Here is a 13,656-nt window from a genome sequence, read left to right as displayed (position 1 = left end):
CTACACACTCTCTTAATACCATTGTGCATTTTTCTCTGGGATCGCCCAATCAAATTAGACATGAAGACTATTGGTACTGGTAGCCTGGACTATTTTGCTGAGAGTTTATTTACGAATTTCAAGGAAAATAGCTACTTAAAACTGATGGACATGCTAAAATGAAGTTCTCCACAGTGTTTGGGGTATTGACAAAAGTTTCATCTTTAAATGTACTATTATAGCTATGCCTCTAACAAAATGTACACTTCTTATGAGTTACCTGGTATTACTGTCAATGTAATAGTCTTAAGAGCTGGTCTCCCAACATCAGTATTAATGTAGCACACGTATACACCACTATCAACCACTGTTGGTTGACCAATCACCAGCTGATGGTGTAGTCCTTCTGGCATAAGGTTGATGCTACTTCTGTCAACACGAGATGTTAAGTCGGTGCCATTAAATGTCCAACGTATTGATGCCATTCTTATTCCTGGAGTACACTGTAAATTCACTGCTTGCCCTTCAAATACTGTTAAGCTGCTTGACTCTGTCTGGTGAGCTATGATAAATGACAGAGGAATAAAGAGAAATGAATGTGGTGTGTGTATAATAGAGGTTTGCATAATATTATTTGTACATTAATTTGTTAACTACACAAAAGAGTTACCGGTTTGTCTTGAGCAGCTGGTGATGAAACCGGCAGTTCTGCTAAACTGTACCTCTGCTACACCAACTGACACATTGTTGTACACTGTGGGATCTGTATTGAAAATAATGAAAAGTATAATTTCCTTTGAAACTAGTTTGTAACACACACTATGACTATTTGAGTAAAATACTTACATACATTCAACTTAAACAATTTTATTTATAATCATAATGTACTGATTAAGTTTACTATAAATTAGTTTAAATAGTAGGAGTGGAATTTATCCAAAATCACATCGTTTGTTTGTGTAATTGCACTGTAAAGTAGCCATTGAGATAACAGAAGCACAGTAGGCCTGCATCAAATATGCCAGCATAATAAAAAGTATAATAGGCTGAAGTGCTATGCTAACATAATGCTACCATGTTAGGTGAATATTTCAAACTATGAAGCTCAATTCCATGAAAATAGATTGAAATGCCCTAACAAAGCAGCAGTCAGTGGAAGCTGCAAATTGCAATAGAGCACTCAAATGCATTGTACATAGATAGCTCCTTAAATCGATGCTCTCTAATAGAACAGTCACTTCGTAGTGAAATACTCTAATAGAGCATTCACTGATCAAAATGTTCCAAGATTATTGTAAGAATTGTTGTTAACCTAGGAACATAATCCAAGCATAATGGGAACACTGAATAGCATAATAGGTGAAAATTTTTAGAATTGCTGATTGGGCAAAACTTTGAGCATGTTTGAACACAGTAAACATTTAAGTTCAACAAGAAAGTGATATGGATAAATATCCAATCAAATAGGTTGGCAGTAGAAGCATTTAAGTGCAATAACCAGTAATATCATAAATAGCCAATCAGCTTCAGAAGCCATTTAATGGATGAAAGAATGATACAATCACCAGTTAGTAGTTAATGGTCACACAGAACTGGATACATGCACACTACTAAGCATAAAGGTGGACAGTATGTGATTAGCAGGTAATCAAACACATTTTTTATGATCACCATTAATCTTTTCATGTAGCAAACTAGTATGTAGCCTTAGGAGTTAAAATTTCTAGTTACTTTGAACAGCTTTGTAATTTAATTTATGGTAGAGGCTATTCGTCCGGCTCTGGATGCCGATTTTACCAAGCTATTCGTCCGGCCATATCTCGGGCCATATAGTCAGGCTTGGTCCACGTGATCTGGGATCGTAACCACTGTGCTACGTGGCTCCCAGCTACCCACCTCTTTTAGTTTCTACCTTATATACGTCATTCAAAAAGAAACCTATTTTAGAGGAATATCCAGAGAAGAAGAAACCACAGCTGAACCTGACCCTAACCCTAAGCTAACATGACGTTTGCCTGTTATGCACAATGATGACTTTCACTGTCTTTATGAAGGTAAGCTTTGGGGTGAGTTTGAGGTGAGCTAGGGTTGGCCCGGCTTTGCCGGGATGTTCGCTTCGCTTGCTCCAACCCTAGCTCGCCTCGAGCTCACCCAAAAACTTACCTTCATACAACTAGTGTGCTTGATACTTGAGTTATGGGTGACACTGTCGGATGAATAGCTAGTACCGTAAGAAGTGGACCACGTGATTTGAACTGGACGAATAGTCTGGTGAAATTGGCGTATGGAACCGGACGAATAGCCACTATGTTAATGTATTGTATTATACACATGTTTCACCTGGACATGTGACAGGATGGGCACATGTTCCATTGACCAACACTTGACCATCGGGACAGAAGCATCCTTCAGCACATCCACTAACACATGGCTCACTAGCTACCCTGTTATCACACGTTTGTGGACACAGTGAACCACAGTGTTGATATACTGTCCCAGCTGGGCAAGCAGCTATACATTGAGAAAAAATAATAACATTTTACATTGCAATAAAACTCACAGCAATTGAATTCACTTAGAATACTGGTGGGTAATATAATTTCATGATAGGTGCAGATGGAGATATATGTTGACAGACTACTGCAGTAACAAGTTTGATGATCTTCATTACAGAAGCAATAGTCATGATAGCAATCATCAATGAATGAGCCAGGATCAACTATTCTATTACATGCAGTAAACCACTCTCCTAACAAAGCATTGCATTTTGATTCTGCTTCAGCAGCAATACTTGCAGGACATGATGGTGGAGAATCAAATATATAGTTACCACAAGTCTCTTGTATGCCATGATCAATTTGCCAGCTGATTGAAAATTCATTGGCTGATATGATCAACACTCCGTCTGGAGATCTAAAATCATCTACAGGATCATCATTGTAATTTCCACACAATCCACATAGTTCATTTCTCCACATTTGGGACACAGTAGCAGATAAACGATACTTCCCATCCCAAAACACATTTATGCCAACTGCTTTCATCAGTACATGGAGGAATCCTCCAACTCTTAAAACTTCCACTTCATTACTGTGCCATGATAATTCACTGCTAATTTGAGGCATGCCATTAACTGTGATAGCCACTTCTCCTTCTGGAATAAGTATTATCTGAATTTTTTCATTTAGAATGGTAATATTGACTTGTCTGATGGTATATGTGTACATGTTGCGTGCAACAGTTGTTACAGTAATTGAAAACTCAGAGCTGTTACATGGTTGGATAAAAGTATAGCTACAGTTTCCTTGAAACTCATAATCGAGTGCATCAAATGTCTGAAAGTGAAGGGCGCCATAGACATAACATGTACCTGTAGTGCCATTAATGAGACAAGTCTGTGTTTCACATCGGAAGTGTCCACCATGACAGGTACATTTGGTGCTGCAATTGGGTTGTATTTTGTCACCTTCTTCATACTGTACTCCCATGTACATGCAAACTGTAAAAATATTTGTACGATATCAACATTGGTAAAACAGACATTTAAGTGCGGTACATATTGAATAATTTGTTGAAACATTCCTCTTTTCTATCAGTTTTAAGTTATTTAGTCATTCAGAAATACATTAAGAGAAAGAAATTACTGACATCAACACTTCTCATCTTCAGAATTATATGTTTGGTTCAATGTGATGAAATTAACATAAAAGCAATCTTAATGTTTTCTGAATTTTTTGAAGAAATTGTCATAGGGTTGGTAAAATATGGTAGGCTTAATCTCATGGAAGGGTTTAGCTACTGTTACAGTATTGCTGATGATTGAGTAAGTCATTTCAAGATAGCAGTTTATCAATTAATACTTTTATACACAAGCCCCCTGAATTCACAGAGAGCAATGTATTAGTGTAATATAAAAGTTGGTAGTGATGATTGGATGTAGTGAAATACAACATCAGAGTCATTTAACTGGAGAGAGTACAACACTAATTACATTTGTACATTACTACTACAATTTCAAAATTTCAAATACAAGCACATTTAAATAATTATTAAAAAATATGATAAAAGTTTTAGTGCAAAGTATGATTTATGTGAATGATTGCTCTATTAGAGTATGAGGATCTTTTGCAAAGATTTTCATGTGAGAATTTTTTTGCATAATTTTTGCATTTGAAAATTATTTTACAATGAAAAAAGGCAAATGATTACAGGATGACTGACAACGTATTTAACACAATTACTACAGTATAAACAAAGCAAAACTCAAGAGTATCATGTTTGTACAGTATGTACACATTTAGAGACTAACCTTCACATGCTATTGGATCAATACATCTTCTGTTTGACATTACTTGACCATCAGGACAGAAACATCCTTCAGCACATCCTCCTTGACAATTTGATGTTCCAATATTATCACATGTCTGAGGACATAATGGACCACATTGTTGATATATCATCTTTACTGGACAATCTGCATCTGAAGCATAATTTGCTCCTGCAATAAGAAAATAGTACAGTATAGACTGCATCACACATTTCTTAAAATTGCCATTGTGAATGTGGACAGGTAGGAAAATAACAGTAGCAGTAGTAGTATGAGATCATGGTTATAACAGATTATGACATTGTATGAAGTAAAGCTATTGGGTACATTAGGTTTGAGACCATGTCCAAGTGCTACAGTTTCTGTATATAGTGAACATGGGAATGTGTACCTTAAATACAGAATGATCAAATAGTTTTAAGAAAATCTAGTGGTGCAGTTTTTTGAAAGCCTGGAATTTATGGGAGTTTATATAATTAGAATTGACAAATAATGTTATCACAATGTGTGTGTGTGTGTGTAGCAGAAGCTACACAGCTAATGACTGCATGTCATAAGCAATATAGTCATTTAGTTGTTATGTATATTTCATGACAACAATGCTGTGTTCTGTGGAGGATAACTGCAGGTAAATTTTGTAAAGCAAGTGTACACTTTAACAACAAAATAGCAAGATGTAACTCATACAAACCTCTCCAAGCAGTTAAAACTACACCGTTTCTTGCACAAGCACTAGCATATGTGGCTAAATTACTGCTGTATAATCTTTCTCTCATAGTTTCATCAGAATTACAATAGTCATAGATGCAGCTTTCAATAAATGTGTTAGGATTTACAAGGTTGTTACAAGCACTAAACAGATATCCCCTCAGTACTGAGCACTGTAATTCTCCCTCTGTCATTACATCATCAGGACAGGGATTAGGAGCTACCGTTCCAGCGCAGGTGTTGTGAGTGCCATTGTTCCACACCCAGCTAAGGCCGAATGCATTTGCTGAAAATTCACGGTATCCATTCGGTGTTATGAAGTCATCATTAGGGTCACCATTATAATTACCACACAGTCCACATAATCTTCCTCTCCAACTTGTTGATACAGTCACTTCTACACGATATAGTCCATCCCATGAAATTCTTGCACCAAGTTCAGTTAGTATTACATGAGGATGTCCTCCTACTTTCACAACTTCTACTCCACCAGATGTTAGTGTTATTTCATCACCATTGTTGGCTTGTAGCCTGCCATTAATTGTGACTGTTCCTCCTCTTCCTCTTCCTAATACTATATCAAGGTTCTCACTAGGAACTACAATTCTCACTGAATGATTTTCAGCATTTTTAGTAACAATGACAGCAAATTCAGATGCATTGCATGACTGAGTGAGGACATAATCACAATCTCCTTGAAACCGATAGTAATATTTATCAAATGTGTGATAGTGAAGATCACCTGATGAAATGCAAGTGGGACCATCAATACTGCAAGTTTGTGTTTTACATTGAAACATTCCATTCTTACAAGTACACAGTGTAGAACAATCAGGCTGAATTTGCTCTCCTTCTTCATAATTTATACCATTGAACCTACACACTATAAAAAGTACATTACAATGTAAGTACAGTACTGTAAATTAGTGTACACAGTAAACTATCACTATTGGTAGGCTTGGGCAAATTATGTTTTTCTATTAAGCCTTTGAGTAATGCTCAAATTCAAGTTATTTATTCAAAACCAAGGATTGCCTTAATTCCTGACTGTTTGCTTGATTTTTATTAGAGTGAGTGACTACCCTATTAAAGTATCTATCTTGCTTCTGTCCTTCTGTTGAGCATAGATAATCAGCCAAGAGAAACAGTAGCTAAGTGAAATAATACTATATGATTTGTTAGGAGATGCAGTGATGATGTGCAGTGTTTTAATTAGTAGCAACATAAAATTTAAGCAACTTTTATGCACATTTCAGTGCATAAAATTGCCCCCAGAACTGATCTCAAAAAGCTAGAGTTCAGTTTTTCCTGTGAGGCAACCCCCCAGACCCCAATAGATAGAGCTTGCTTTGTATACTGAGTGTGCGTCATACACTTTACATTCATCTGGATCCCATCTTAAAACACCTTGTTACCTTGTAAACACAGTTTACCAAAAATGTGCAAAGAAGATAATTATTTTCTTACTGACTGATTTATATATTTAACCTCCAGGCAATTGGCTACAGCCCCGTAATGCTTTTGCATTGCAAAATTCTCTGATTCCCATGAATACCTATCGTCCCCAAAAGTATGCCAACATAATTGTTGCTTCCTTAATTTAGCTCAGAATGTTATACTGATGTGGGGCATAACTGAGAAACTTAATTCATTAAAATACAAACTTTGATCAGTACCCTATAAAAGAACATCTCAGTTGTATGTACATCACAAAGTCTAATGATAAATCACAACTGCACACACAACATTTTGCTATGGTAATATATACCTGGACATGCAATGGGATGTACACATGTTGTATTTGAGAACACTTGGCCATCAGGACAGAAACATCCTTCAGCACATCCTCCATGACAATTTGATGTTCCAATATTATCACACGTCTGAGGACACAATGGACCACACTGTTGATATACCATCCCTGGTGAACACTGGGCGGCTAAAAAAATATTATACATGTAGCAAATGTATAGTTATGATTTTCATATAGCCAAACTTAGTTATTTGAGTAGTTAAGCAGGAAAAGTGGACTTCTATGATGATGCATTAAGCTAAATGAACAAAAAATTTTATGCTAGCTACATAGCTTACAAATGCAATTTAGCACTAAAAATCAGCATGGTATAAATCATGGATTACAGCTTTACTACTCGTACCTGTTCACAACGTTCTACTGCATCAAAGCAAAAAAATAGAATAACATGAATTAAATGGGATATATGTAAATTGTGATATATGTATGAGAAAGTACATGCCTCAAATATTATGTACTTGCAAAATATGAATATCTAGCTTTGCTCATTCCAACTGTTCAATCTATTGCACAACTATATGTATGGAGTAACAGCTACAGCCAGTTTTTAGGGAATACTTGTCTGAAGGCTCTAGTCCAAAAGTTGGTTGATCAGTCAGTCAGACAGTCAGTCAGTCAGTCAGTCAATCAGTCAGTCAGTCAGTCAGTCAGTCAGTCAGTCAGTCAGTCAGTCAGTCAGTCAGTCAGTCAGTCAGTCAGACAGTCAGTCAGTCAGTCAGTCAGTCAGTCAGTCAGTCAGTCAGTCAGTCAGTCAGTCAGTCAGTCAGTCAGTCAGTCAGTCAGTCAGTCAGTCAGTTTGTCTGTCTGTCAGCCAGGTATTTAAACCAATTGTAATTCATCCTTAGTCATATTTGTCAGCTTTCAAAATGGGGAGTATGTAGACTGAATGCACCTGCAGTCATGATTTCAATACTAAAATTATCTACACTGTACAGGTCAATTTACGTATGCTCAATGACAGCACATATCTAGTGATTGGAGGGATCAGTCATTTGTGATCAGTTGAAATAATGTTCACCTTATACATGTATTCATTAACTTACAGCATGAGCCAACATCCCAAGTTAGTGCAGGTATTCCAGCTGCACTACAAACGGCACCATAAACAGATAAACTATTGCAGTAACAATCTTCTCTATCATTCACATTGCAATGGCAATAGTCATATACACAAATATCAATAAATGAAGTTGGATCAACCAAATTATTGCATGCAGTAAAGTCCTGCTCTCTTAATGCAACACATCTTTCTTGTGCTTCTGCCATTATATCTGCAGGACATGTACTGGGAATAAGTAATCCACCACAGTTGTCATGAGTTCCATTGTTTATTACCCAACTAGATCCAAATGCATTTGGTGATGACTCAAGGTGTCCATTTGGTGTTATGAAGTCATCACTAGGGTCACCATTATAATTACCACACAGTCCACATAATCTTCCTCTCCAGCTTGTTGATACAGTCACTTCTACACGATATTGTCCATCCCATGAAACTCTTACACCAAGTTCAGTTAGTATTACATGAGGATGTCCTCCTACTCTAACAACTTCTACTCCACCAGATGTTAGTATTACTTCATCACCATTGTTGGATTGTGGTATATCATTAATTGCAACTGTTCCTCCTCCTCCTCTTCCTAATAATATATCAAGGTTCTCACTGGGAACTACAACTCTTATTAAATGGTTTTCAGCATTATTGATAACAATGACAGCAAATTCAGATACATTGCATGACTGAGTGAGGACATATTCACAGTCTCCTTGAAACTGATAGTGTTGTTGATCAAATGTGTAGTAGTGAGTATCGCCATAAGCCTGGCATATAGCTCCATCAATGTTACATAACTGAGGCAGACAGTTAAATGTGCCATTCTGACAAAAACATCTGGTACTACAGTTAGGTCGTATTACGTCATTTTCTTGGTACTGCACTCCCATATAATTGCAAACTACAAACGAACAGTGATTATATGTGCAAAATGCTTATTGTATATAGTAATACTACTCGTTTACTATGAACAGCTATACATTCCCAGTGATTTTAATTTGTGTTATACAGTTGTTACATGTGTACATGAATGCATTAGGTTAATTTGTGTTATACAGTTGTTACATGTGTACATGAATACATTAGGATCTGCAGGGCCAGCTACTGTACTGTATGATAACAGGATTGTACAGTGGAACCATGGTCACTTTTGGGCCATAATTTCTTGGCTTAATAGGAAGGCGGTTACTTATACAGGTGGATTTGTTATAAATGTCTCAATAGGGGAATTAAAAGTTGGTCTTTTAGAGAGCTGGTCTCCTGTACAGGTGATCATTTAGACAGGCTCTACTGTATACGGATTCATCAGTATATATGACCCAATTTATAATGAAGTACTTTTTTGCAGATTGTGTAATACTTAAAAGTATTTAAATATATTGTGCCCGTATAACTGCTTTAGACTCTATTTCACATTACACTCAGATTACTTACCTCATCCATGGCTGTTTCTGCTGTAGGCTTGGCAAAAGCAGCTGGTTTACTTGTGATAATACTAGCGTCATGGCAACTATGTGTCCTCACGTGACAAAATAATCGCGCTCATTAAATCACTGCACGTGAACAATGCATAGCGATTGGATAAAGCTAGATTTTGAGCATATGTTATATTGTGCCTGAAAGCGTGGAGTATATTAGAAAACAAGGTGGAGTATATGAGATTTATTACCCACCCAAAACAGCCTAAATAGAGTCTAATTGATCATATATTCTCAACAACTATTTAAAAAATGATTGACTTCAAGTACAGTTGTACATTGGCATCTATTGTATTGGAAGAGTACTACCTGGGCATTATGACAGACTTGTCTGGTATTATTATATTATTATTATTACTAGTCCCAGGACAAATACAAACAAGCACAATCACCAATGGGACAACCTACTAGTGGGGCATGTACAAATAGTGCATGGCCAACACTGTGTGTGCAGGTAGAAAAGATGTACAATAATACAATTCTAGAGGAATTGACTGGCACATATACATAAGGGATGTATTAGTATGCAATTACAATCAGTGATTATCCGACCATGGAGATGTGAGGCTTCAAGTGGAGAGCTATGCATCATCACACAAACTTACCAGCTGGTAACTGCACCTTCTTCTTACAAAGGCCTGCCAGGTGAGGCTTTCTCCCATCCCATACATGAGTGAAGGTAGCCTAGTTATGTGAGACTAAAGAAACAAGACTATCAAAGTGTTTTAACCAACACAAACTAACCTCCAGCAATTAGTAGCAGCTTCCAATCATGTTGTTTACTAAGCAGGAGTAGCAACCACTCGTCTTCCAATCGAAATAGTCACTGTCGCCCACTTTCAAACACAAATGAACAGTAGGTCGCTTGTCTAGTGGGTGTCATGTGCTAACTGTTTTGATCAGCATTAAATAGAATCACCGTACATTTCTATCACCTCCATGAGAACATCCACCAATTATACAATTGCCTCTTCATACAACATGGGTTCTATTCCCAGTGAGTGCGAAGTGTTAGGCCTTGTAGTTTTCTCAAACATTATTTATTATTAATTATTTATTTCATTATTAATGATGTAATTCTAACCACACTTCGTATTATCTTTAGTACTTGGTTGTATAAATATTACAGATGGTGGAATAGGGCTGGTAGGTGTGGTGCAGTATGTGGGAGAAAGAAATGGAGCCAACAGATAAGTGAACATACCAGGCTTAGATAGAGGCAAGTGTAGGCTCTGTATCCACTGGGAGCACTTGTGACGGTCCCAAAAATATTCCAGCGAACTGCTACTGTCTGGGCCAGCAAGTACAAAAGCAAGAGTGACTTCAGAGTAGCAGATGGATTTACAGCATTCCAGAAATGCAAGTACATAAACAGACTTCCACATTTGTGGAATGCTCTTCCACCTCTATATTTGTCATTACATACAGCATAAAAACTGCATGGATTGTGTTCATCAAAGTATCTAAGAAAGTTTGACCAGGAAATGTTGAAAAGTTTTGCTCTTAAATCATCAATATGTCCTTGCTCTAAATTTAACCCCCACACCTCCCTTATACAGCTGAAATTAATCCAGGTGCTGGTAGGCCGTACGAGCATACGTACCAGCTGCTGCAGTACATATTCTGTTTTTTTTTGTAATTGTATATGTACGTATGTATATACTGTAACTGCAGCAAAATCTTTATAAATAGACAGAGAAGAGTGGCAGAAGGGAACAGTGGAAGTCATTAATGTGATCACCTAGGTAACCATAGCATAAAATAATAATGCATTCATATTTTATCTTTCTGCAAAATCATATAGTATTACCATATTACCAAATTGCATTTGAAATTGTACTTCTTGCATATGGTAAAACCCACAATCATCAGAACTGGGCCACAAAGAAAAGTCTGCAACATCTTTTAGATGGTAAAGATAATCTTGGGCAGCCAGAAATAAATTCATGCCCACTTCAAAGATAGTTAGTGATCTTATCATATTTATAACATGTTGATGAAAAGTTTTATATCTCATTATTCCTAATAGCACATATAAATCATAGCAAAAAGAGATGTTAACTATTCATAGCAAGTATGTATGATTTTGAAAACAATCACCCAGCCAAGCAAATTATTATACAACCAAGTACTAAAGATAATACGAAATGTGGTTAAAATTACATCATCAATAATGAATGAATAAATAAATAATAAATAATGTTTGAGAAAACTACAAGGCCTAAGGATTCACACTCATTGGGAATAGAAACCATGTTGTATGAAGAGACAATCGTATAATGGGCGGCTGTTTTCGTGGAGGTGTTAGAAACATAATTATGATGAATCTATTTAACACCAATCAAAACAGTTTGCACGTGACACCCATGGGCGGATTCTAGACAAGCGAACTACTGTTCATTTGTGTTTGCAAGTGGGTGACAGCAACTATTTTGATTGGAAGACAAGTGGTTGCTACTCCTGCTTAATTAATAAACAACATAATTGGAAGTTGCTACTAATCGCTGGAGGTTAGTTTGTGTTGGTTAAAACACTTTGATAGTCTTGTTTCTTTAGTCTTGCATAACTAGGCTACCTTCACTCATGTATGGGATGGGAGAAAGCCTCACCTGGTAGGCCATTGTGTGAAGAAGGTGCAGTTTCAGCTGGTAGGTTTGTGTGATGATGCATAGCTCTCCACCTGAAGCCTCACATCTCCATGGTCAGATAATCACTGATTGTAATTGCATACTAATACATCCCTTATGTATATGTGCCAGTTAATTCCTCTAGAATTGTATTACTGTGCATCTTTTCTTCCTGAACACACTATGTTGGCCATGCACAGTTTGTACATGCCCCACTAGTAGGTTGTTCCGTTGGTGATTGTACTTGGTTGTATTTGCCCCAGGCCTAGTAATAATGATAATACTATACACCCAGTACTTATTATGAGGATATTGTGTGATGATAAATTTCTGGCTGTTACACAAACCTGGACAAGCTATGGGATCAATGCATCTTCTGTTAGATAACACTTGACCATCAGGACAGAAGCATCCTTCAGCACATCCTCCATGACAATTTGATGTCCCAATATTATCACATGTCTGAGGGCACAATGCACCACACTGTTGATATACCATTTTTAATGGACAATCTGCAGACATGAGATATCATGTTTTACACATAGCAGATAAACATTAACAAACCACAGAGTTGGGACTAACCTGATGTATTCCTAATATTTGGTATCACTACACCACCAGCTGCACACACTGCAGCATATGTTGTTATACTGCTTTGATAGAAGTGTTCTCTGTCTTCTTCATTACTGTAACAGTAGTCAAATATACAGCTATCAATGAATGTGGTTGGGCTAGCAATGTCGTTACAAGGACTGAACTGCTCTCCTTCCAACACAGAACATCTTTCTACTGCAATGTCCATTATGTCAGCAGGACAAGGACCAGGAGTTGGTGGGTAATTTAGACATACAGTTGAAATGTTTGAAACAAGTAACCAACTGATACCAAACTCATTTGGATTACTAGCTAACATATTATTTGGAGTCATGAAATCATCAGAAACATTGCCATTATAATTGCCACACAGTCCACATAATCTTCCTCTCCAACTTGTTGACACAGTCACTTCTACACGATATAGTCCATCCCATGAAACTTTCACACCAAGTTCAGTTAACAGTACATGAGGATGTCCTCCTACTCTAACAACTTCTACTCCACCAGATGTTAGTATTACTTCATCACCATTGTTGGATTGTGGTATATCATTAATTGTAACTGTTCCTCCTCCTCCTCCTCTTCCTAATAATATATCAAGGTTCTCACCAGGAACTACAACTCTCACTGAATAGATATGAGACACATTAGAATTATGTGCACTGTTATTGACAATGACTGCAAACTCCATACTATCACATGATTGGGTGAGGATATATTCACAACTTCCTTGAAATTCAAAATAGCGTAGATCAAATGTGTGATAATTAAGATTACCAGTTAAATAACAGGTATTTCCACCAGTGATGCAATGTTGCTCTTCACAGTGAAAGTTTCCACTGTAGCAAGTACAACGTGTAGAACAGTTAGGCTGTATTTGATCACCTTCTTTGAATTTGACATCGTTATACCTACATTCTGTATAGAGAGAAACATTCGGTATAAATAATGTTGATCCTTGCATGAAATAATTATTGTAACTATATGGTGACCATATACAAAATATGGATTTCAGGTCCCCATTCTAACACATAGACAGTCACTAGTATAATTTGATAAAACAAACCACTGGC

The 13,656-nt window shown here is 36.8% G+C and overlaps 1 protein-coding gene across 1 annotated transcript in view; it reads right to left on the bottom strand.

Moving 5' to 3' along the window:
* The window catches only part of LOC136258960 (IgGFc-binding protein-like), a 72,557-nt gene that overhangs the window by 22,061 nt on the left and 36,840 nt on the right, over positions 1-13,656 (bottom strand). The window contains exons 14-23 of the mRNA XM_066052387.1: positions 12,569-13,501; positions 12,334-12,498; positions 7,871-8,782; positions 6,783-6,953; positions 4,998-5,897; positions 4,289-4,477; positions 2,540-3,478; positions 2,320-2,490; positions 650-742; positions 260-541 (exon numbers count right to left, since the gene is read on the bottom strand). Of these exons, the coding sequence (XP_065908459.1) occupies positions 260-541; positions 650-742; positions 2,320-2,490; positions 2,540-3,478; positions 4,289-4,477; positions 4,998-5,897; positions 6,783-6,953; positions 7,871-8,782; positions 12,334-12,498; positions 12,569-13,501 (4,755 nt within the window). The remainder of the gene's footprint in view (positions 1-259; positions 542-649; positions 743-2,319; positions 2,491-2,539; positions 3,479-4,288; positions 4,478-4,997; positions 5,898-6,782; positions 6,954-7,870; positions 8,783-12,333; positions 12,499-12,568; positions 13,502-13,656) is intronic.

The sequence above is a fragment of the Dysidea avara genome, chromosome 1 (genome assembly GCF_963678975.1).
Source record: "Dysidea avara chromosome 1, odDysAvar1.4, whole genome shotgun sequence".
In the NCBI taxonomy this organism is placed as follows: domain Eukaryota; kingdom Metazoa; phylum Porifera; class Demospongiae; order Dictyoceratida; family Dysideidae; genus Dysidea; species Dysidea avara.
Note: the sequence above shows the minus strand (reverse complement) of the source record. Positions and strands in the feature narration are given on the sequence as shown.